General features: G+C 50.9%; 1 protein-coding gene across 5 annotated transcripts in view; it reads right to left on the reverse strand.

Annotated features, from left to right (window-relative positions):
• LOC138503504 (embryonic protein UVS.2-like) overlaps positions 1–26,458 on the reverse strand; it is a 275,168-nt gene that overhangs the window by 55,750 nt on the left and 192,960 nt on the right. For all 5 annotated transcript variants that reach the window (XM_069623289.1, XM_069623288.1, XM_069623285.1 and 2 more), the window contains one exon: positions 2,132–2,354. In XM_069623289.1, coding sequence (XP_069479390.1) covers positions 2,132–2,354 — 223 coding nt within the window. The remainder of the gene's footprint in view (positions 1–2,131; positions 2,355–26,458) is intronic.

The raw sequence follows: 26,458 nt of genomic DNA on the forward strand, positions 1-26,458 counted from the left end.
AAATAAGCCTCAGAGCATGCTTTTCACTAGAAACAAATTCACATTATAATAACTTGTTTAGTAGCCTGAGAGGCTGGCAACACATTGCAAATTATACATTACCAGGATCATAGGGTAAGAAATTAAAAGCCTTTGATCATTTCAACTTCAAGAAGCGAAGCTCATGGGTGCTGCAGAAAGGCAGCAAATGCACTACCATTTTATAATTTGGCATATTATTTATGAAACTGGTTTGCTGATGGTTTTAAAATGTCCCATGGCAGTTTCAAATTGCCCCTTTGCACATGTGTATCTGCAAAGAGGTTTGAAGAGTTCCTAAAATGCAACATTGAAATGGTAACTTGTCAATGGCTCACAGCTCCTCCAGTGTCATGATCAATTGTATTCCCATGAGAAATGGATGGAAATGACCGGCAGCAGATGAATGAAGATCCGCTGGTCATCTCAAATGTCTCAATGTTTGCTACTAAGATGTGGGAATTAGCGGTTTTGACGTCACAGAAGTGGTCGAGGGTGGTGTGGCAAGGTTTGCAGGACCCAATCATTTCAGGATAATGTATGTCCCACTATAGGGGAATGACGTAGCTCTACCAACTAGCCTCACATGAAGGACTAACCAAATGTTTCAATGTGGTTTGATGCTAATTAGTTTGTATGATTATACAAGCTCTTTTCTTAGGGGCGTATCTTTGACAGCACCGTTCATGCAGTTCTGTTCTGCATTCTGTGTGAATTTTGCTTTCCCAGCTGTGCCTGGGCCCAGAATAAATTATGTTACTACTTGCTTGGTGTACACTCCTTTTTGGATTACTTTTGTAATTTGTATTGGTGAGTTCTGAGGCAATCTGCAGTACACTTTTGTCACTGAAGAAAAAAATATGGAATGATCTACCCCTACCATACATTAAAGGTCACAGAACTCCAAGGCGTCTTGCAATATCCTTCATATGTATGTTGGGAGATATTCTATTTCTTATAATACATGACCACACACTGTCATTCCATTTAACACCTTGTCTCTTGCTTAATATAATGTAAGAGATTTTCTATTTGTTGATATAATCAATATAGAATCTGTTTGGATTTAAAAAAGCAAAAATGCAGCTCCTAATGTGCTGCAGAAAAATAGTTCAAGCAGTTTAATAAAGGAAGTGACAAAATGTTAATTTTGTGCTTTAAATTAAGTAATAACATGAAGTTTCTTGTTCACATGAGTAAAACTACAACAGTCCTTAAATTAAACATTCTACCATAAACAGTTCTTTGTCAATTACTGGCTGACATGTGTCACAGAAAATTGCTCATTCAGCAAGGAATGTGAAAAAGCTTTTCAAGGCTTTAATAATGTGCTTCATATATGTGCTGGCATTCTCTCTGCTGGCTCAAGAAGGAGGCATGGTGACATCAAAACGAAGCGTGATAATTGATTACAGAGCAATTGTGATGTCATTTTCTTATTTCAGGTCAGTTGTGATGTCACAACTAGCCTGTAACAAGAACATTATTTGTAGGTTTGTATACAGATATTGCAGGCTGCCATGAATTATGAAATAAATACTTCTTACTCTTTTCATTCAATCCCAGAGATTTTCACACAAAAGAGGAGATAGTGCGACCACACCCACTTTACCCAAACACCTTCACTGAGATGTGGCAAGGTCTCCTTCTCACTCTTAACAGTTAATCCTAGTAGTTTTCACTGGCAGGTGGCAATAATGTATCCTGCCCTCACCAATCAATCTCAGGGACTATCACTTAGTTTTCAATTTCAGTGCTTGTTATTCAATGTTTTAGAATGTTTTCTCTCATCCTTCTCCACGTTGTACAGAATTTAAATGTTTTCTCAATGTCATGGTCTTTACTAAATCTATGCCTAAAACAACAGGCAGCAAATATGGGTTAAATATCTATGCCTAAAACAACAGGTAGCAAATATGGGTTAAATAGAAACAAAAGCTTAAAAGTGAAAGCAATACTCTTAGGTATTTTCAATAATTATGCATAGTACTTCTCTGCTGAGGAATCATGGGGTATGAGATATAGAAAGTACAATCCTAAAAGATAAACATTAACACTGTGAAGCTCCATGGGTGGAATGGCATGGGTGGCACCGAAGAGGGTTCAGACGTACCTGTGCTGTAGCGAGGACTGAAGCCGAGGGGAAGGATTGGCCCTCTGTTGTTGAACTGCACCAGCATTGAATTCCCAGAAGACACCACTGAGGGGAGCTGTCCAGAGGCACAGGTCATGTCCAATAAAACGGGTGAAAATGTGCTGCTCCCATCATACACTTTGATGGACTCGGAGATACACGTTAAGGTGGACAGGACACCAACACTGAAATCTAGGAGTACCTGTAAGAGGCAAATAACAAGTTGCATCTCAGTGAACTCAAACATCTGAAATGTAAGACTTAGAATTTACATAACCTTGCTTCGGCACACTTCACGAAATTCAGAGGCCGATTCATGGAATAATTAGCGCGGCGCAAGTGGGCAAAAACGTGCGAATCGCAGTGGAATAGCGAAAATCGCAGTGCAAGTGCGAAAATCGCACGAAAAGCAGCGCACATCGATTCATGGAAGGCCGTGCGCGAGAAAACCCGCGGATGTGCGATAAAAAAGTGCGCGGCGCACGTTGACGCACAGGCCATCTAACAGCGTGCGCCAGGTCACAGCGAAAATCGCACAGGCCACAGCGAAAATCGCACATAGCGCGGCGCACGCAACAAAAGTAGGCGGAACACGGGCGTAACACTCGGAATGGGGAACAACTTGCCAAAACGTGGGCGTCACGGGGGAAGTACAGGGCACAAGTGCGCGGAACGCCCACACGCTCGCCTACAACACGTATTCATGGAATAGAATAGGGCAAAAAAGCGCACGGTCAAACCAGCGCACAGGCACTAACACGACCGCCACAAGAAAGCAGGCGGTAGCGTCTCTGCGGCTGTAAGAAATGTGCGCCAAAAGGTGCGCCAACAAATAGCACCTATATACTGCCATGATGAATGTCCTATACTGTGGCCCTCCAGGACAAATGACGTGCAAAGGGTGTGGGATGTATTTACCCATGCATCCGAGCCCTACCTCAAAACTGTGCAGTACTGACATGAAAACATCATGATGGCCAGAGCTTCCCAGAAAATGCACAGGGAAATGCATGAAGAATAGGCTGCCACCCATTTTTGCCGATGTTATGGGCACAGAAGGACACTGCCTAAAACCCCCATTGGACTACCCACCCAGTAGTCTGAAACCATTGGGAATGGCAATGCTGATTGCCAAAAGCAAACCCATAACTGTTGGGAATTCATTTTCTTAAATCCCAAAAAGGGGTGCAGTACCAGTACTCACCACTATCCAAAAGCCGGCGTTTTAAAACAACTCCAGATTTTACTTTTTTGTAGAAAACTGAATAAATGAACCCAAAACATGCCAAAGAAAGACATTTTAAGAGGTGGATCCAATGTAAAGTTATATTCTGAAGTGACTTGAAGGTTTATAACAAGACTGGCTGAGCTGTGGATTTCAGCAGTTTAAGTAAATTTGGACTGAAAGACACTAAAAATCTAAGTGTTTAAATTGACTGAGTGACCTACTTTGAGTGTCACATAGGTTGCAATTGTTTAAATGTCATAGTTTTAAACTTAGAATCAGCATTTTAGCTGCATATGTAAACATTGTCTTGACTTAAACTGGGTAACAAAAAGTGACATTTTATCTGAAACCTGGCTTAAGGAACTGAATTCTGCCTGGCAACTACCCCCCATCAGGAGTGAAACTTGAGTCACAGCTGTGTTCCCAGGCCTATCTGCCTTTTGCTGGCCACACTAAGGATATGCCATCTCTCTGATAATTGAATTAAGGGGAGCCCCACAGAATACAGGAGCTCTGAACAAAGCCCTCTCCTGACTCAGGCAGATGGTTTATTGCAGATGTCGTAAAAGTAGCTTCCTCCTGAAGCAAAGGGGAGGAGCACTGCCTGTGAGAGCAAGCTGGCTTGGCAGAACTGGAAAAACCAGAAATTCAACCTTGTGCTGGGGGAAAACCACACCCCTTTGGGGCCAGAACATAACTCTAAAAAGATGAATAACTCGTAGTACGGACTTGTGAAAATTCTTTAAATGACACCATAATTCTTGTGATTTTTCTGCCCACATTTTAAGAGGTTTTTAGAACCGGTGGCATGTTCAGGGGGGTTTTAGCGGAAAAGAGGATATTACTCAAAATGTGTGCATGTGAAAAATCTGACACTTCATCAACTAATGTCCATACTCCTTGCGCACATGTGTGTAAATTTGGGGTAATGTCCGGTATTGCAAACCAGTTAAAAAGTGCAAAATATTGCCATTTCTGAATGCAAGCTCCCAGGAAGAGCAGAGTTTGGACAGGGTATACCTCCTGTGATATGTGATGGGTGCGTGTAATTTTAAAACAATATGTACCTCTGCAAATATGTATTTGGTTCAAATCTAGATTTGTGTGTAAGTTGACAGGAGGAGTGGACTTTCTGCAGGCTGTAAAATGACATCACTCTGACACAACTTAGCTCCCCCAATCAGGGGAGAAATGAAAGCTTGGCCAATGATAAGTGGAGAGGGGCTGGCTAGTGATGCTGCTCACACACACCCATTTTGAAAACACATAAAAGCAGACAGACAGGACAGATAGGGACCTCCAAATCCATTTGCAGCTGGAAGCTCTGTCGGAAAATCCATACTTTACCTCCATCAACCTTCAGAGAGCAGACATAGAGACTTCAAATCTATCAAATATCCAGAACCAGAGAGAGCTGACCCAGATCACTGTGAAGTGCAGAGACCAGAGTCCAGTTTAAAACCTGACCAGATCCATGGCGAGGCCCATTTAACTCAAGAATATAGTGTGAGTACCTAGAAAACTGTGCAGAACCAATCTCTTAGTTAAAATAATATAATCCAAGCTATTTTAATCTAAGTAGAACTGCCTCCTAACTGTCACCTGTCATTTGTAAAGCTGTCACTTGTCATTTTCTAGTTGCAAGCTGCACTTGTCTTTTTTAACTTTAAAATTTCAAATCTGAAAAACGACCTTCACAAAATCGCTCATATCTCCGCCACCGTTTGTCAGTAACTTTCATCTGGAAGCTGAGATCCTAGGCTGTCTTAGGACCCCAAAACGATAGTGATAGTCCTTGTAGTTCCTCTGTAATCGCGCTCGGCGCATTCGCAAATTTAGCCGCGATTTGACATTTTACCGCGATTTGCAAATTTCTTCACGTGTAAAAATCTGCTGCTGCTTGCCTTTCAGTTGCCAAAAATTCGTTTAACCTGCTAGTTACTCCTAGGTCCTTGCTAAAGTGAGCCTGGACTAATATTAACTTGATTTCACTCACCCTGAACCTCCTAGAGGGAATTAAAAGCATTTTAGTATATTTTTCTCTTCATTTCCAGCACATTTAAAAGCATTTGGGCCTGTGTTTTCAACTTCTGTAGTCTAAGCTGCTGGGGTGAACTGAATCACATTTGATTGCATATCTGAGAACTGTGTGCCTTCCTTCCATTTCCTTGCATTGCATAAGGGGGGGGGGTGAATTGTCCAAGAAAGTGATTACATTGTTTTGTTGAAATCATATTGAGTATTTTCTGTACTGCATTTCATTCCACATTGCATCCATTTGAAACCATAAAAGTATTGTTGCTATCTTATCCATTTCATATCAACTCCTTAGTGATTATCAAGAAGTGTGCTAGTGCCAGATTCTCCGTTGTTAATCTTTATCATACCAGATTAAGTGTGATATCCAATTATTAATTTATTATAAAGCGTGATATAATATATATTGTTTAAGTTATCAAATAAACCTTTAAACTTGCAAAACAGAACTACTTCTTGGCTCAGTGGGGTCAGGGGGATTCCAAGGGAGGGGTGTTATATAGGGGTAGTCATCCAGAACGCATGAACTGGACATAAAGATATATCAATAAGGGTTTTCATTCAGTATTCTAGACTAGGCGTTGACTTGGCTGTAGTGCTGAATTGAATCCTCTTACAAATTGGGGGCTCGTGCCGGACGTTTGGGTTAGATCTACCATTTGTGCAGATTAATACAGCGTGCCAGCTGACCAGATACACATATCCGGTCGGATCACCACGCTGTGTTACGCTGTAAAGCACTCCTCATAGGAACACTCTAAGAAAAAGGTCTGTTTTGCAAAAATAAAATACTAATTTCTGTAAGTCAGGACAGAGACCAATCTCTAGAATGACGACCTTAGTAGACATGAAAATAGCCAGAGAGCACCTCTTACATGAACTATTTGTGAGAGGTGAATGGACTGAACAGGGCCAGGATGCCTGGTTGCAGGCCATCACGCGACAGGTCACTGAAACTGGGTCAGACCTATGGAGAGATCAGGGTCCATTACATGTGGCCCTGAGTGAACTATATATGGCTCCTAAAGCCAAAGATGAACACAATAAGATTGCCAGGGTAGCGGCATATTTATATTTACATATGGGAGCCATGCAGGACAAATGTGCTGAAGGCCAAGATCTGGCGAGTAGGCAACTGCTGGCATTACAGAAGGCCCAATCTGAGCTGGACTCTTCTGAGCAGAGGCTGCTCAGGAGCCAGGAGTCAGAAAATGATAGTAGGCAATATATCATTAAAATAAAAGAGGATATGGGCATCCTACAACAGGAAAAGACAGACCAGGATACCAGATTTCTGGCCCTGCAGAAGGAGCACCAAGACAGTTTGGACTCCTTACTGCAGAACCAGAAAAAGTTGGAGCAACAGATCAATTTCAACCGGGCATGCGCGGAGCAGGTAGTCACCCTGCAAAGCCAGTTAGATAGAGAGAAAGAGGAGAGAAATAAACTGATTCTGAAAGACCTGGATACCCAGGCCGAGTTTGATGAGGAGCGCCAAAAAGCTGGTGCCTTTCAACGACAGAGGGACGACCTGGCAGCACAGATGCAGGATCTCAGTCAGGAAAGAGACACTTTAGGCCAGGAAGTCTGCCACTTAAAAAAGGAAATTGAAGAAAATCACCTGGCCCTCCAGGGGCTGGGTGACCTCCAAAAAGAAAACCAGAACTTGGTAGAGCACACCAGAAGGGTGGAAGATGCTCTGGCAAGAAAGGAGCAGGCCAGTAGGGATGGGACTCAGGAGGTAAACCTCCTGCAGCAAAGACTGGCCCAGTGCTCCAGGACCAATCAGGAAACGCAGAGAGAGAATGAGGCTCTCTGCCAGCACAATGATAGGCTCCAACAACAGGTAGCGATGCAGGAGAGACTGATAGAGTCTAGTAAGGCCTTAACTGAGGAACTGAAGGCGCAGGCTCTTGCATTGCAACAGGGAGCAGGGGCGGATAGAGATGAGGTTCGCTGGGAAAGAGAAACTCCTGAGCATAACCCCAGGAGCCCTAGTACCAGAGGCCTTTATCTCTCTCAGTCCCTGGACTCTGCCACCCCCATGTCCCCTGGCGCACATGAGCACAGGGCCACAGGGATGGCAGATTACTATCCAGCTAAAAGTATGGGGCTCATAGGCCAGTACCACTCAGGAATGGAGGGGTGGGCATCCGGGTATGGGCACCCAAGTACAGTACAGTTCAGTGGGGAACCCCAGGAGAGTAGGCCCCTTAAGGGCATCCTGAAAACCTCTGCCCAGTTAGGTCAGTGGGGGGGGTACCCAGCAAATCCTGGCAGCAAGGAGGGATCTGAGGACTCCTCTGAGCACCACAGGAAACAGGAGACCAGGTCCTCACATTCTGCCAGCCATTCCCAGGCTCGCAGAATCCGGGAAAACCTGGAAGATCTGACGGGAACCTCTGGGAGCAGTGCCTCTGAGTCAGAGGATGGATGGACCAGGGTTACCCGAACCAAAAAGGCCAATAAGGCAAAAAGGGCCTTGCTTAAGGACCCCTTAAAGCAGATTAAGGCGATCAGGAGCGTCATCACGCCTTACCATAAGAACGCTAAGTATTCTGTTTGGGAGCACTTAGAGTTGTTTGAGCAAATGATGGAGACTTTCCATTTGAAGGACAGCCAAAGCTGTATTCAATATGTAAAGTGGACCTTCTCCCCGGAATACTCCAGTTTCTTTGCGGGGCTGGAGGACCAAAATCATTTAAGATGGTCCACCTATAAGGCGGCCATCTTGAAATATTTTTCCATTCATAGAAATCCTCAAGAGGCTCGCAAGGCAGCCTACAATTTGCAATGTGGGGAGGATCAGGCCCCACAAGAATTTGTGCAAGAACTGAAACGTGCTTTTGCGCAGACCACCAGAAGGGTGCGCACAGACAGTAGAGAATTCATCAATACATTTTTTCATGCCTTGCCCAAATATATAATGACCCAGCTTGTGAGGGATTTTCACGAGAAAAGATCTTTAGACTGGGTCATTGAACAGGCTACCCGGATCTATGAGGTGCAGAAACCGGTAGATAGCAAAAGTAATGCCCAGAAAAACCCCAAAGCCAACAGCACCCCTGCTGCTGCCAAGGTGGCAGAGGTAAAGGTCACCCCCGCTTTGGATTTGGAGATGGGGGGTCCTAAAAACCTACCTGCACTTAATAATGCTAGGCCCAGGAGGCCCTTGGGTCAGTCACAGACAGGGAGCCAGTGAGGCAGCCCCACAAATGGGGTCCCTCGCTCTCCTGATTATCTAAGTCCCCGTTACAAGGGAAATCGACCCATCCTGGGTTATGTGTGGACTCCTCCAGCCCAAGGGGGGGGATCCAGCCAAGCACCTAACCCAGGGAACTTCCCTCCCAACTTCCCACAGGAGGGCAGAAATTCTCCAAATCCTGGGCAGAACTTTTTCCCCAGGTATCCACCCAATTTCCAACCCCAAAATCATCCATCCTTCTTTCCCCAATTCCCTGAGCCCAGACAACCTAATCCGGGAGAGGGGAGGCCAAGGGTGGAGGGGTACCCAAATCTTCCCAACCCGGGGTATTACCAGAGGAGGGACAGCTACCCTTCCCGGGATCAGCCCAGGGGAGAAAACAGGGCCCCGTATCAGCCTGAGCGGGTTTCCCAGTTAGAGCGCCAGGTTCAAAACATGGCGCGGGATCTGGGTCACATACTGAGGGCTCAGCAGAACCCTCAGATCGGCATGCCGGCGCAGAACGCACCCAACTCTGGACCTGGTGCCCCAGAACAATGACGGGGGCAGCACCCCGATAACTCACCGGTTCCCAGGGAGGAGGCACAAAGGGAAGGGGGGTGTAAAGCCTTGGAGGAAGCTTCCTTCCTCACTTGTAAACAGCCCCTGGAAACCCAGGAACCGGAAACAAAATCTCTTGCCCCTGAAAGTCTGCCTCCTAAGGAGCAGAGGGGGGGTAGGAGAAACAAAAGACCCAAACAGACTCAGTTTGAGGAGGAGGTACAGGTCTTCCAATTTGAGGGAGAGGGATCCTCAGAGGACCCTGGGAAAAGGATCTTCCCCTTCAGAGAGGGGGGAACTCCTCCCAAAGAAAAATGGGTCCCTAGGGATGCAAATCCAGACTGGGGAGATGTGGAGACTGAGCTACCGCCGCCCACCATCTCATCCCAGAACCAACAGCAAGAAAATCCCCTGGTTCAAACCCATCCTGGTGACTGCCTCCAAAAAGGGGGGGGGGGGCGGCCCGGAACCGGAGCCAGGGGAACCCACAATGGCTCTGATCTCCAGTTGCCAACTTTTTCTTTCAGATTCCCAAGGCTCTCCACAGAATTCTGCCCAAATCTCTTCCCTAGCGATGTCCAAAACCAGAAAGTTAGCCCACCAGTTGTCCAAAAATGTGCATTATCTGTGCCCCCTTGAGGAGAAGGAGGGAAGATACTATGCCCCGGTACAAGTACAGGGGCAGGGTACAATTTCAGCGCTGGTGGACACGGGATCTCAAGCTACCCTTCTGTCCAGAAGGGCCTTTGATGAACTGAATGCAGGAAGGGGAGGGAATTACCAAATTCCTCTCACCTCACTTCCTGGACAACTCCAGAACTTTGACGGGAAGGAAGTTCCTGTAGAGGGGACGACAGACTTGGACATTAAAATTGGGCGACACAAGTTGAAACACCCGGTCATAATAGTGACCCCAGAGGGCACCCCTTGTTTACTAGGGAATGACCTCCTGAGAAGGTTGTCACCCCTAATAGATTGTGTAAACAAGGTCCTCTGGACCCAGACTAGCCGACCAATAAAATTAAAACAGAGTGTCAACCATGTTAGTTTAAACGGCACCTGCCACATGGTTGAACAAAAATCTGACCAAGTAGAATTCCACTTCCAGAATAGCCAAATTCCAGACGTGACAGTAATAGCAGTAGGACAAAAGACTGGTGATGGAGGGTCCTCTCTATTTCTGAAAATCAACCTTCCTTCCAGTCTAAAGTGGTACTCCACGCTGGAAGGAAACACTCTGAGATTCTATACTAATCCACAATCAGATATTACCACTCCTATAGTCCAGAAAGATGTGAAATCAGCTCAGAGCCTGGCTGATATTCAGCAAATTGGAGAGCAGTTGTTCATCCCTGTTCAGTTAAATGATGGGAAGGACTCTGTTCTCGCTCGAGTGTGTGTGAACAACGGTAAGAGCTTCATCAGCGAAGCCATGTTTCGCCAACTCCCAAAAGATCCAGCCATTCCCACATTCAAACTGATAGACAAATGGGAAATGGACCTGGAAGCACCCAATTCCAAACATCTCCTGCCAAGCAGGTGTATGCTCAAAATCTCCATTGGCAACAAGAGCATAGTCCATAATTGTTGGGTCGTGCGAGATGTCCCTGCCGCCTTTTACTTAGGCAGTGACATTCTCAATCGCTTTGCCATTAGTTTGGACCTAATAAACTTCAGAGCTTGGTCTCGATTAGCGGATAATCCCATGGGCTTTGATGATCCAGAAAAAGCATTTAGGTCAGCTCAATTGCTACCTTATGCAGTTGAAATTCAGGTTAAAGAGGAAGTCACCATCCCAGAAAGGACCCGACAATTCTCCCTGGAAGTGAAAGTTAAAAGGGGACAAGAGTTGAAAAACCCTGATGCTTACATACATCTAAACGCTTCTCTCCAACAGCAAGGGTTGGGGGTAAACCCAACTCCATTAGTCAACATAGAACATGACACCATTCTAATAGAGGTGGATAACAGCGACTTAAAGAGTAGCCGCAGGCACCATTATTGGAATGGCGGTTGATGACCGACATTTTTCCATCGACTTAGTAAATGAACTGTTAGGACCAATCCCCAAGGATTGTTTTGACAGTGACAGTGAGGACAATACAACACCAGACAGGATTTTTACCCGGCATGGGGGGAACTTCCTGGTGTACACTTCCTGCCCCTATGGTAAGGAAGATGTGACTTGTGACTTCAGGAGGGATGAGGTGATTTTCCAGGTCCATGAGGGCTGCCTTTCCCACCTGAAGCCTCCAGTCCAAATCAGCACTCTGACCAGGGACTTCTCCACCCAGCTGGAGGAGGCCGCTGAAATAGCCAAACCAGAAGTCTTTACAGGCTTCAGGCAGATGGTGGAAGAGAGAGTCAACCTAGCTGACGCCTGTGTGACTCTGGAACAGAAGCAAAAGTTGAAACAAGTTTTCTTGGATTTCCAAGATCTCTTTGCGGTAGACTCATATGACTGTGGTCACACTGACATCCACACAACAACAATCCCCACGGACCCTGGCATGACTCCTGTGTTTGTGAAGCAATATCGCTTGCCTCTCACATCAATGGAGTCCCTTACTGAAATAATTAAGAACCTTGAGTCCCGGGGAATAATCCGTCCAGTCCACAGCACCTTCAATAATCCGGTGCTGGGAATATTGAAGCCAAACGGCCAGTGGAGACTCTGCGCCGACCTCAGGGAGCTCAACAAACGGGTCCATACTTCCCGATGGCCTCTGCCCTACATTGACCAAGGGCTGGTCCAGATCCAGGGGTCACAGGTATTCACTGCAATAGACCTGACCAATGGATACTGGACCGTGCCTGTCAGTAGGGAGGACCAATACAAACTGGCTTTTACCTTTGGGGGCCAGCAGTACACATGGACCCGGACTCCCTTCGGATACCTTAACTCCGGTAATGAGTTCAATATTTTCCTACATAAGGCCATGCCCGACCTGGGTGCGAGGGGTAACCTGGCTTATGTAGATGATGTCCTCATCAAAAGTTCATCTGTGGAGGAACACATAGCGGAGATCCGTTATGTTCTGACCCAGTTGAGGGCCGCCGGAGCAAAACTTTCCTTTCAGAAAGCACAGTGGTGTAGAACCCGTGTTAATTTCTTGGGGCATGAGATTACTCCTCAGGGTCTCTGTCCCCAGGAAAAGAAAGTGGAAGCCCTCCAAAAACTGAAAGACCCCACAACTCTGCGGGAACTAAGGAGCCTCCTTGGACTGACTAATTACAGCAGAAAGTTCATTGAGGGCTACGCAGAGATCACCAGACCCCTGATTCATCTCTTGAAGGGGGGGGTCAAGTGGGAATGGGGTCCAGAACAAGCCGAGGCAGTAAAACAACTCAAAAGAAGCCTCTCACAAGCGCCTTGCCTAGCTTACCCTGTCAGAAACAAGGAGTTCTTCCTGGAGACGGGGTTCTCTAATATGTGCTTGACGGCAGTATTATACCAAAAGCATGACAAGGTCAATAAAGTAATCTCCTATGCGAGCAAAACTTTATCCTCTGTGGAGGAAAAATTCAACGATTGTGAGAAGGCACTCCTGGCAACGGTGTGGGCATTGGAGAATTACTGCCCGTTTATCCAGGGGGAACACATCATAGTGGAGACTCCACACCAGCCTCTGCAATATCTCCAAAGTGATAGAATCCGGGCCGGAAATGTGAGTAATTCCAGAATTACTTCCTGGATTCTGTCAATGCAAGGCTTTCCTGTGGAGGTCAGATATGGCCAAAACAAGAAGAGTCCCCTCGCGCAAGGTCTGGCTGACTTGCATGATTGTGCCAGAGAAAACTGTCTCGAGGACGAAAGTCTAAAAATAAAGGACAACATGGAGGCATACCTTAATTCCCCCCACAAAGTCTTTGAAGAAGACAAGTGTGAGGGAATGCCCACTGTGTATGTGGATGGATGCTCTTACCATGTTGACAACAACGGGGAGAAAGAACTGGTGGCTGGCGTAGGGAATGCATGGGTGAATGAGTCCCCAGAACCCTCCGCTGGATACAAAATTGGTCCCCGAAGTAGTCAGGTGGCAGAATTGATGGCTGTGCATCAGGCCATCCTCACTGCTGTCCAGCATCAACTCCACGAACTGGTCATAATCACAGATTCGGATTATGTATGGAACGGGTTCGTGGAGCACCTGGTTAATTGGAAAACCAGAGGCATGTTATGTGCTAACAACAAACCCTTGAAACATGGGAAGTTGATCCAAAACATTGATAATCTGGTCACCTCGAATGAGATGACCATCTATTGGAAAGAGATCAAGGGTCATTCCAAAGTAGAGGGACCAGACAAAACTGGAAACGACTTAGCTGATCAGCTGGCCAAAACCGGGGCCATCCAAGGGGATCTAATTGAGATTGAGTCCCTGTTGGGGGAAATCCAGGTCACTGCTATCACTAGGTCCCAGACAAATGCTCACAACGATCTTTCAATTGCACAATGGAGTAAGGAGACCCCTGATGCTGATTTGATTACAGCTCAGAAGGGGGATCCAGTTATTGGTAAGTTTTACCAACACCTTGAGGACCCTGAGAACTTTCCCCTGACGGATACCGATTACATTGGGAAAGAGGACCTAAGAGTGTTGATGAAATGTCCAAAAATGTTCCGGATCCAAGACGGTTTGCTGGTAAGGAAATCCAAAGCTGGCCATGACCAGTGGGTGGTTCCTACCTCATTCCGAAGCCTGATGTTAAGTCACGCCCATGATGCGGCCACCGCCGGTCATAGGGGGTTTCACACAACACTGGAAATCTTAAGAGAGGTTGCATACTGGCCACACATGGGGCAGGAACTCGACCAATACTTGAAGGGGTGTCTTGTGTGTGCACAATTTCAGCCATCATCCCTCACGCACCGTGCGCCTCTCCAAAAGCGGGGGATGACACTGCCATGGTCAGATTTACAAATTGACTTTGTAGGCCCTGTGATTCGCTTGTCTAGGGGGAATAATTACATGTTGACCGTCACATGCTTGTTTACCAAGTGGGTGGAATGTCTCCCAGCCACAAATTGCAAGGCAGAAACCGCAGCTGCCCTGATGATTAACCACATCTTTTCCCGTTTTGGTCTACCTCAAAGGATTGAGTCAGACAGGGGTAGCCACTTCACCAGTGAAGTAATGACAAAGATGTGGGAGATACTGGGGGTCAGAAGGAAGTTGCATATTGCTTATAGACCAGCTTCTTCTGGGGCAGTAGAGAGATATAACCGGACAATTGTGAGCATATTAAAGAAGTTTGTGGCAGATTCTGGGCCAAGTTGGGATATCCGATTACCTCTGGTCCTAATGGCCATCAGATCTACCCCTTCATCTGCAACCAGAATGTCACCATTTGAATACCACATCTAGTCTCTAAAATATTGTGATTTGCATGAAACTGTCTCGTAGTTATACTGTTTTTTTTTCAAAATAAGAATGTAATGTTTCGTTATGATGAAATGCATATGCTGCCCCACTATCTCAACAGTGGTGGAAATGTCCATGAATAGGTATTGCCGCTCTTCCTTTGTCGTCCTAGGAGAAAGAAAACCTGGAGACGGGACAAGGAGGATGATCCGGAGACTGGGAGGATGACGCAAGGGGGCCCAGTGTACCGCCCAATATTCCCATCAGGACCGGCGAGGAGAACCGATCGATCCGACCGGATGGAGGAAAAGATGCTGAACTGTGCCATCTATTGGAAGAAGATGAGGAAACATCCCAGGTCTTGCGAGACCCATTCGTGAAATAGAATGGCCATCGCAAGAGGGGGGCTTGTGGGATGTATTTACCCATGCATCCGAGCCCTACCTCAAAACTGTGCAGTACTGACATGAAAACATCATGATGGCCAGAGCTTCCCAGAAAATGCACAGGGAAATGCATGAAGAATAGGCTGCCACCCATTTTTGCCGATGTTATGGGCACAGAAGGACACTGCCTAAAACCCCCATTGGACTACCCACCCAGTAGTCTGAAACCATTGGGAATGGCAATGCTGATTGCCAAAAGCAAACCCATAACTGTTGGGAATTCATTTTCTTAAATCCCAAAAAGGGGTGCAGTACCAGTACTCACCACTATCCAAAAGCCGGCGTTTTAAAACAACACCAGATTTTACTTTTTTGTAGAAAACTGAATAAATGAACCCAAAACATGCCAAAGAAAGACATTTTAAGAGGTGGATCCAATGTAAAGTTATATTCTGAAGTGACTTGAAGGTTTATAACAAGACTGGCTGAGCTGTGGATTTCAGCAGTTTAAGTAAATTTGGACTGAAAGACACTAAAAATCTAAGTGTTTAAATTGACTGAGTGACCTACTTTGAGTGTCACATAGGTTGCAATTGTTTAAATGTCATAGTTTTAAACTTAGAATCAGCATTTTAGCTGCATATGTAAACATTGTCTTGACTTAAACTGGGTAACAAAAAGTGACATTTTATCTGAAACCTGGCTTAAGGAACTGAATTCTGCCTGGCAACTACCCCCCATCAGGAGTGAAACTTGAGTCACAGCTGTGTTCCCAGGCCTATCTGCCTTTTGCTGGCCACACTAAGGATATGCCATCTCTCTGATAATTGAATTAAGGGGAGCCCCACAGAATACAGGAGCTCTGAACAAAGCCCTCTCCTGACTCAGGCAGATGGTTTATTGCAGATGTCGTAAAAGTAGCTTCCTCCTGAAGCAAAGGGGAGGAGCACTGCCTGTGAGAGCAAGCTGGCTTGGCAGATCTGGAAAAACCAGAAATTCAACCTTGTGCTGGGGGAAAACCACACCCCTTTGGGGCCAGAACATAACTCTAAAAAGATGAATAACTCGTAGTACGGACTTGTGAAAATTATTTAAATGACACCATAATTCTTGTGATTTTTCTGCCCACATTTTAAGAGGTTTTTAGAACCGGTGGCATGTTCAGGGGGGTTTTAGCGGAAAAGAGGATATTACTCAAAATGTGTGTATGTGAAAAATCTGACACTTCATCAACTAATGTCCATACTCCTTGCGCACATGTGTGTAAATTTGGGGTAATGTCCGGTATTGCAAACCAGTTAAAAAGTGCAAAATATTGCCATTTCTGAATGCAAGCTCCCAGGAAGAGCAGAGTTTGGACAGGGTATACCTCCTGTGATATGTGATGGGTGCGTGTAATTTTAAAACAATATGTACCTCTGCAAATATGTATTTGGTTCAAATCTAGATTTGTGTGTAAGTTGACAGGAGGAGTGGACTTTCTGCAGGCTGTAAAATGACATCACTCTGACACAACTTAGCTCCCCCAATCAGGGGAGAAATGAAAGCTTGGCCAATGATAAGTGGAGAGGGGCTGGCTAGTGATGCTGCTCACACACACCCATTTTGAAAACACATAAAAGCGCAGACAGACAGGACAGATAGGGACCTCCAAATCCATTTGCAGCTGGAAACTCTGCCGGAAAATCCATACTTTACCTCCATCAACCTTCAGAGAGCAGACATAGAGACTTCAAATCTATCAAATATCCAGAACCAGAGAGAGCTGACCCAGATCACTGTGAAGTGCAGAGACCAGAGTCCAGTTTAAAACCTGACCAGATCCATGGCGAGGCCCATTTAACTCAAGAATATAGTGTGAGTACCTAGAAAACTGTGCAGAACCAATCTCTTAGTTAAAATAATATAATCCAAGCTATTTTAATCTAAGTAGAACTGCCTCCTAACTGTCACCTGTCATTTGTAAAGCTGTCACTTGTCATTTTCTAGTTGCAAGCTGCACTTGTCTTTTTTAACTTTAAAATTTCAAATCTGAAAAACGACCTTCACAAAATCGCTCATATCTCCGCCACCGTTTGTCTTAGAGACTTGCAGTAACTTTCATCTGGAAGCTGAGATCCTAGGCTGTTTTAGGACCCCAAAACGATAGTGATAGTCCTTGTAGTTCCTCTGTAATCGCGCTCGGCGCATTCGCAAATTTAGCCGCGATTTGACATTTTACCGCGATTTGCAAATTTCTTCACGTGTAAAAATCTGCTGCTGCTTGCCTTTCAGTTGCCAAAAATTCGTTTAACCTGCTAGTTACTCCTAGGTCCTTGCTAAAGTGAGCCTGGACTAATATTAACTTGATTTCACTCACCCTGAACCTCCTAGAGGGAATTAAAAGCATTTTAGTATATTTTTCTCTTCATTTCCAGCACATTTAAAAGCATTTGGGCCTGTGTTTTCAACTTCTGTAGTCTAAGCTGCTGGGGTGAACTGAATCACATTTGATTGCATATCTGAGAACTGTGTGCCTTCCTTCCATTTCCTTGCATTGCATAAGGGGGGGGGGTGAATTGTCCAAGAAAGTGATTACATTGTTTTGTTGAAATCATATTGAGTATTTTCTGTACTGCATTTCATTCCACATTGCATCCATTTGAAACCATAAAAGTATTGTTGCTATCTTATCCATTTCATATCAACTCCTTAGTGATTATCAAGAAGTGTGCTAGTGCCAGATTCTCCGTTGTTAATCTTTATCATACCAGATTAAGTGTGATATCCAATTATTAATTTATTATAAAGCGTGATATAATATATATTGTTTAAGTTATCAAATAAACCTTTAAACTTGCAAAACAGAACTACTTCTTGGCTCAGTGGGGTCAGGGGGATTCCAAGGGAGGGGTGTTATATAGGGGTAGTCATCCAGAACGCATGAACTAGACATAAAGATATATCAATAAGGGTTTTCATTCAGTATTCTAGACTAGGCGTTGACTTGGCTGTAGTGCTGAATTGAATCCTCTTACAAGGGGTACCCACAAACACGGACACCCTGACAAAATAATACGTGTGCGTGCATACCGGGGTGCGCGGGAAGTCTCACACGCGATTTATCCGGGTACGTGTATTTCAGGGGTGCGCGGGAAGTTCCACACGCGATTTCAGCAAGGTATGTGTATTTCAGGGGTGCGCGGGAAGTTCCACACGCGATTTCATCAGGGTACGTGTATTTCAGGGGTGCGCAGGAAGTTCCACACGCGATTGGCCCAGTGCGAGCAGGGTACGTGTATTTCAGGGGTGCGCGGGAAGTTCCACACGCGATTGGCCCAGTGCGAGCAGGGTACGTGTATTTCAGGGGTGCGCGGGAAGTTCCACACGCGATTGGCCCAGTGCGAGCAGGGTACGTGTATTTCAGGGGTGCGCGGGAAGTTCCACACGCGATTGGCCCAGTGCGAGCAGGGTACGTGTATTTCAGGGGTGCGCGGGAATTCCCACACGCGATTTCAGCAAGGTATGTGTATTTCAGGGGTGCGCGGGAAGTTCCACACACGATTACAGCAGGGTATGTGATTTTCAGGGGTTCTGGGGAGTACCACACGTGAATTGGCCGTGTGGGCCCTCCCAGGTGTACGCTCCACAACCTCCACGGACCCTGCAGGCAGCCCACACCACGGGGGACTACCCTGCACCCATGCTCATGTCCCGCAGGCAGCCCATCCACCATGGGCATGCCCCCCAGCCAACCCACATGTCACCTTGCACTACTGATCAATAATGCATGTCTCCCACCACCCCCACCCCCCAGCCACCAGGGGCAGCCCCCACCAGGCCCCCACCCATGTCTCCCACCACCCCCACCCCCCTGCCACCATGGGCAGCCTCCACCAGGCCCCCACTCATGTCTCCTACCACCCCCACCCCCCAGCCACCAGGGTCACCCTCCACCAGGCCCCCACTCATGTCTCCCACCACCCCCACCCCCCAGCAGTGCAGGGGCAGCCTCCACCAGGCCCCCACTCATGTCTCCCACCACCCCCACCCCCCAGCCACCAGGGTCACCCTCCACCAGGCCCCCACTCATGTCTCCCACCACCCCCACCCCCCAGCAGTGCAGTGGCAGCCTCCACCAGGCCCCCACTCATGTCTCCTACCACCCCCACCCCCCAGCAGTGCAGGGGCAGCCTCCAGCAGGCCCCCACTCATGTCTCCCACCCCCCCCCACCCCCCAGCAGTGCAGGGGCAGCCTCCACCAGGCCCCCACTCATGTCTCCCACCACCCCCACCCCCCAGCAGTGCAGGGGCAGAATCCACCAGACCCCCACTCATGTCTCCCACCACCCCCACCCCCCAGCAGTGCAGGGGCAGCCTCCACCAGGCCCCCACTCATGTCTCCCACCACCCCCACCCCCCAGCAGTGCAGGGGCAGCCTCCACCAGGCCCCCACTCATGTCTCCCACCACCCCCACCCCCCAGCCACCAGGGGCAGCCTCCAGCAGGCCCCCACTCATGTCCCCCTGCACCCCCACCCCCCAGCATCCAGGGGCAGCCTCCACCAGGCCCCCACTCATGTCTCCCACCACCCCCACCCCCCTGCCACCATGGGCAGACCCCACCAGGCCCCCACTCATGTCTCTAACCAGCCCACCCCCCTGCCACCATGGGCAGCCCCCATCAGGCCCCCACTCATGTCTCCCACCACCCCCACCCCCCAGCCACCAGGGTCACCCTCCACCAGGCCCCCACTAATGTCTCCCACCACCCCCACCCCCCAGCAGTGCAGGGGCAGCCCCCACCAGGCCCCCACTCATGTCTCCCACCACCCCCCAGGGTCACCCTCCACCAGGCCCCCACTCATGTCTCCCACCACCCCCACCCCCCAGCAGTGCAGGGGCAGCCTCAACCAGGCCCCCACTCATGTCTCCCACCACCCCCACCCCCCAGCCACCAGGGTCACCCTCCACCAGGCCCCCACTCATGTCTCCCACCACCCCCACCCCCCAGCAGTGCAGGGGCAGCCTCCAGCAGGCCCCCACTCATGTCCCCCTGCACCCCCACCCCCCAGCATCCAGGGTCACCCTCCACCAGGCCCCCACTCATGTCTCCCACCACCCCCACCCCCCAGCAGTGCAGGGGCAGCCTCCACCAGGCCCCCACTCATGTCTCCCACCACCCCCACCCCCCAGCAGTGCAGGGGCAGCCTCCAGCAGGCCCCCACTCATGTCTCCCACCCCCCCCACCCCCCAGCAGTGCAGGGGCAGCCTCCACCAGGCCCCCACTCATGTCTCCCACCACCCCACCCCCCAGCAGTGCAGGGGCAGAATCCACCAGGCCCCCACTCATGTCTCCCACCACCCCCACCCCCCAGCAGTGCAGGGGCAGCCTCCACCAGGCCCCCACTCATGTCTCCCACCACCCCCACCCCCCAGCAGTGCAGGGGCAGCCTCCACCAGGCCCCCACTCATGTCTCCCACCACCCCCACCCCCCAGCCACCAGGGGCAGCCTCCAGCAGGCCCCCACTCATGTCCCCCTGCACCCCCACCCCCCAGCATCCAGGGGCAGCCTCCACCAGGCCCCCACTCATGTCTCCCACCACCCCCACCCCCCTGCCACCATGGGCAGCCCCCACCAGGCCCCCACTCATGTCTCTCACCAGCCCACCCCCCTGCCACCATGGGCAGCCCCCATCAGGCCCCCACTCATGTCTCCCACCACCCCCACCCCCCAGCCACCAGGGTCACCCTCCACCAGGCCCCCACTAATGTCTCCCACCACCCCCACCCCCCAGCAGTGCAGGGGCAGCCCCCACCAGGCCCCCACTCATGTCTCCCACCACCCCCCAGGGTCACCCTCCACCAGGCCCCCACTCATGTCTCCCACCACCCCCCCACCCCCCAGCAGTGCAGGGGCAGCCTCCACCAGGCCCCCACTCATGTCTCCCACCACCCCCACCCCCCAGCCACCAGGGTCACCCTCCACCAGGCCCCCACTCATGTCTCCCACCACCCCCACCCCCCAGCAGTGCAGGGGCAGCCTCCAGCAGGCCCCCACTCATGTCCCCCTGCACCCCCACCCCCCAGCATCCAGGGTCACCCTCCACCAGGCCCCCACTCATGTCTCCCACCACCCCCACCCCCCAGCAGTGCAGGGGCAGCCTCCACCAGGCCCCCACTCATGTCTCCCACCACCCCCACCCCCCAGCCACCAGGGTCACCCTCCACCAGGCCCCCACTCATGTCTCCCACCACCCCCACCCCCCAGCAGTGCAGGGGCAGCCTCCACCAGGCCCCCACTCATGTCTCCCACCACCCCCACCCCCCAGCAGTGCAGGGGCAGCCTCCACCAGGCCCCCACTCATGTCTCCCACCACCCCCACCCCCCAGCAGTGCAGGGGCAGCCTCCACCAGGCCCCCACTCATGTCTCCCACCACCCCCACCCCCCAGCAGTGCAGGGGCAGCCTCAACCAGGCCCCCACTCATGTCTCCCACCACCCCCACCCCAAGCAGTGCAGGGGCAGCCTCCACCAGGCCCCCACTCATGTCTCCCATCACCCCCACCCCCCAGCCACCAGGGGCAGCCTCCAGCAGGCCCCCACTCATGTCCCCCTGCACCCCCACCCCCCAGCATCCAGGGGCAGCCTCCACCAGGCCCCCACTCATGTCTCCCACCACCCCACCCCCCTGCCACCATGGGCAGCCCCCACCAGGCCCCCACTCATGTCTCCCACCACCCCCACCCCCCTGCCACCATGGGCAGCCCCCATCAGGCCCCCACTCATGTCTCCCACCACCCCCACCCCCCAGCCACCAGAGTCACCCTCCACCAGGCCCCCACTAATGTCTCCCACTACCCCCACCCCCCAGCAGTGCAGGGGCAGCCCCCACCAGGCCCCCACTCATGTCTCCCACCACCCCCCAGCCACCAGGGTCACCCTCCACCAGGCCCCCACTCATGTCTCCCAGCACACCCACCCCCCAGCAGTGCAGGGGCAGCCTCCACCAGGCCCCCACTCATGTCTCCCACCACCCCCACCCCCCAGCCACCAGGGTCACACTCCACCAGGCCCCCACTCATGTCTCCCACCACCCCCACCCCCCAGCAGTGCAGGGGCAGCCTCCACCAGGCCCCCACTCATGTCCCCCTGCACCCCCACCCCCCAGCATCCAGGGTCACCCTCCACCAGGCCCCCACTCATGTCTCCCACCACCCCCACCTCCCAGCCACCAGGGGCAGCCTCCACAGCCAAAAAGCCCTACCAAGTAACCCATTCACCCACATGGAAAAGGAAATCACATGTTACACCCCCAATGTTAATGAAGCTAATGAACCCATGTCCGTCACACACAATGGTTGCAATTGAATGGGAAAACACCCAACATGACATGCATGAAACCAATGAGATGATACCACACATTGAAGTATGGAAACCAAAATTGTATTTAAACAAATAAAGAATGCCAAAGAAAGGAAACAAACTACAATGGGGATGAAAAAAAAAAAGCTGCATGTCTGTATAAAAAAAAATAAAATGCAAATCAGAATCCAAACAAATGTCGTCCAAAGTCAAATGTAAAAAAATCTCCATGCAACAAATAACTATGTAAGAAACTACCAAGGGTCCATGAGCCCAACTGAACAAAGGAAACCTACTAATAAACCTACCAAAAAATCAACTATATACAAAAAGTGGAGCAGTGTCCGTCGACTCCAAATCATAATAAGAAAGAAAGGAAACCTAAAACTAAAGAACTATATACAAAGGCGGCGGGCAAGTCCAGCGGCTCACTCCGTGCTGTCCCGGGCCAGGGCATCATCGAACTCCTGTTCGATGTCCCGGAGGCGGTCCAGTTCCATGGCCCTGAGGGTCCGCAGGGACGACGCCGTGTCCTCCTTCAACCCCCTGCGGATTGCCTCGAGGCACTCGGCCCGCCTCAGGGCCCTCCGCATGGAGTTCTCCGCCCTGACCATTGTGAGCCGCGCCTCTTCCGCCCGCCGCCGCTCCGCACCTATGGCGTGGCCCAACCGCTGCCACACGGAAGACACTCTCTATCCTGGGTCCCCCTGCCCTCCGGCTGATGCCTGCCCCTCCGATGTCGAAAGCCCTTAGCCTTCATGTCTCCCACCATGTTGCTGCTGCTGCTGCTCTGCCTCTGCCCGTGCACTGCCTCCTGCTGCCTGCACATCCTCCGCCGGCTGGGGTGCAGTTGTTGATGTGGCCACCCCTGCTGGACCTCCGACTCCCGACTGTGGCAGGGATGCCTCCTCCACCAGCCTGGCCGCACCGTCAGAGGCAGCTCCACAGGGCACCCAGGTGACTGATGGGTGGGAAGATGGCACAGAGGACGACTGGCGCGTAGGGGGTCAGTTGAGGAGGGGGTCGGAGCAAGCCCCATCAGACGGAGGAATCCGGCCTGGGTGACCTGTCCCAGCAGGGTGACGTGGTCAACGAGCCATTCGAGATGACGTGCAGTCTCTCCATGAAAAGACTGCAGGTCACCTCGCATGGCCCGTTGACGCAACGCCACACCAGCCAGGACAGGCTCAACCCGGACTTGGATGGCCACGTCCGCAGGCAGAGGAAGGCCAGTTGACGTCAGCTCATCCCCTGCCTGAAAACCGGTCTGGACGTAGGCATCCCTGCTGGTGCAAGATGATGCAGGGACAGGATCGGGGACAGGATTGCACACAGGCACCTCCGCGGCGGCCTGTGCTGCCTCCTGTCCCTGGTCCTGCACTGCACCACTAGCACCAGTGGGATCCCCACCTCCAGACCCCGTCTCTGGTGCTTGCACGGCCTCCTCCTCCACCAAACCCCCCACCAACCTGGATGACTCTGTGCCATCTTCCCCTGTTGGGCCCTGTGGGGTCCCAGCTGCCCCTTCTGCTGCCGAGGAGTCCAACTGCAACCTCCGCCTCTTGGACCTCCCCCCGGCAGCTGCGGCCTGGGACGCGGCACCGGACTCCTCACTCCCCGACGAGATGACCACACGGGAGGGGAGCCAGGCCTTGCGTCTCCGGCTGGCGGTCGGATCCCCGCCGCTGTGCTCCACAGCACCTTCTCCGCCCTCTTCATCAGTTGACGCTGCAGACAGGGAGAAACAAAACACAGGCATCAGGGCACTGTACAATGGACACATACACACATGACAGTTGCACATGAGTGGCATTGTCAAACCTCAGACATGGCATCACAATCCCCAACACACATGTCATTGCAACTCGCACACATGAGCCATACCACAGCCATATCGCAACTGCCACCACCATCCCTACACATACAACAGCATCAGCAGCCAAAGGGGAGCCAGACATCATATGCAACACAGGAAGTGCACCACACATGTACACACACCACCACACTTGCATGCATGTCTACACCTCTGCCAAGTGTCGCACTGTTCAGACAGGCATCCATGTCACATCTGCCAATCAGGCTTCCACATACCGCTGTCACATGCATCCATGTTGCATCACTGTTGCACCCTTGTCAAATACACACACATGCACATGTACACAGTGCACATACATGCAGCCGAAAAAAACATACATGCCTGACATCACGGACATGTCTACTTACATACACATTCATCCAAACATGTGTGCACGCACAACTGCATTTGCAATGCAAGCCCACACACACAAGCACCATCCATGTCTCACACATTACAGCCCTCACATGTGTCAGCCCCACGGCCCTGTACACCCCCACCCATACTCAACCCGATACAAACAGATGTGCAACCTGCACAATACCGAATAATCACCACACGCACTGCTCACAATCAGGATGCATGTACACTCACCGCTCGACTCCAGACGGGTCTGCTTCTCTAGGACCTGGACGTGGAGCGCTGGGGATATGCGTTCCAGGACCCCCATCTGTTCTTCCGACAAGTGGCCCCGGCGCCCCTTGGCATCCGCTGCCTTCAAGAGGCGCCGGGCCTTGTTCAGGGTCCTGGACCTGAAGTCCTCCCAGCGCTTCCTGACATGTTGTAAGTCCCGGACTGCCACCCCCTCCGCGTTGATGGCAGTCACGATGTCAGTCCAGATCCGAGTCCGTCCTTCCTTGTCGGCGCGTGAACTTCCGAAGAGGGCATCATACTGCCCCAGGACTTGCTCCACCAGGACACCAACTTCGGTGGCACTGAAGCTGGTGCCCCTCTGCCTCTCTGGCCGGGGGTTGTCAGTGGTCACAGATGGTGTTTGCCCCGACATGACAACCCCAGAGGCAGGAGTGGGTGGGCAACTGGGTCCTGGGGCTGGGCTGTGGAGCGATGGAATTCCAGTCGGGAGTCTTCGGTTCCAGCAGGGGTGGTCACAGCAACAGCACCCCTGGCTGATGTGCAGGCAGCAAATGGCAGTGCACGTGGGCAGCAGGCAGTCAGGCAGCTGCAGATGGCAGGTGGGAGCGTGCTCGGGGCTCTGGGGGGCAGTAGTTCGGCCTTCTGGGCAGGAGCGTGGTCTTCCGTGTGCTTACGCGTGGCCAGCTTGGTACGGAGTGATTTGGCACGTGAAAATCCTGCACGTCAGCGTGAAAATCGAGGAAAGGGCCTTAGCGCGTAAGCGCGTCAGCACGCATACGCGAATCTATTGGACTAAAGGCCCTCAGCGCGTAAGCGCGTCTGTGACGTGACCCGCACGGGTGTTTCCCACACAGCACGTGATGACAGAGCACACGTGGAAAGACTGCACGTCAGAGTGTCATCGCGTGTAATTGGACAGCAGGTCAGAGTCTCATCGCGTGTCATTGGACAGCTCGTCAGTGTGTCATCGCGTGTAATAGGACAAAAGTGCGCGTACACGCGATTGGCCTATGTACGTGTATATCAGGGGTGCGCGGACACTTACACACGCAAGTACGTCAGGGCACCTGTATCCCGGGGTGCGCGGAAATTTCCACACGCTATTGGACTGGGTACTGGATTTCAGGGGTGCGCGGGACACACGCTCGCCTACAACACGCGCAACGCATTGATTTGCGCGCTAACAAAATAACTAGCTCAGACCCAGGATGAACATACCGTTCCTAGCAGCAGTGGGCGTGGCCTACCAAAGGAGGAGGAGGAGGTTAGTCAGGGCCAGAATATTCCCACCCAGAACCAGCCTTTTCGGGATACCTGATGACCAGGTGCATGGGAGGTACAGGTTTCCACCACACATCATACTGGACCTGGTGAGTGAGTGGGAGGATGACCTCACATCACCCACCCTGTGCTCCCAAGCACTCAGCCCCCTGGAGAAGGTCCTCAATGTACTGCACTTCTTAGCCACTGGATCATTTCAGCGGACAAGTGCCATTGTGGGTGGTGTATCACCCAGTCACGCTGCCTACACCAGGTCTTGAACATCATCACTGCACGCCCATCAGTCCGCAGGCACATATACCTGACCAGAACCCCTGCAGAAAGGCATGCTGCCGCCCTGGATTTTTACGCTGTGGCACGATTCCCCAAAGTGCTAGGTGCCATCGACTGCACCCATGTGGCTCTACGTCCCCCCAGGGCATCTGAGCATATCTATAGGAACCGCAAGCACTGGCATTCCATCAATGTGC

The sequence above is a fragment of the Ambystoma mexicanum genome, chromosome 11, assembly GCF_040938575.1.
Source record: "Ambystoma mexicanum isolate Mex_15411 chromosome 11, UKY_AmexF1_1, whole genome shotgun sequence".
Classification (NCBI taxonomy): Eukaryota; Metazoa; Chordata; class Amphibia; order Caudata; family Ambystomatidae; genus Ambystoma; species Ambystoma mexicanum.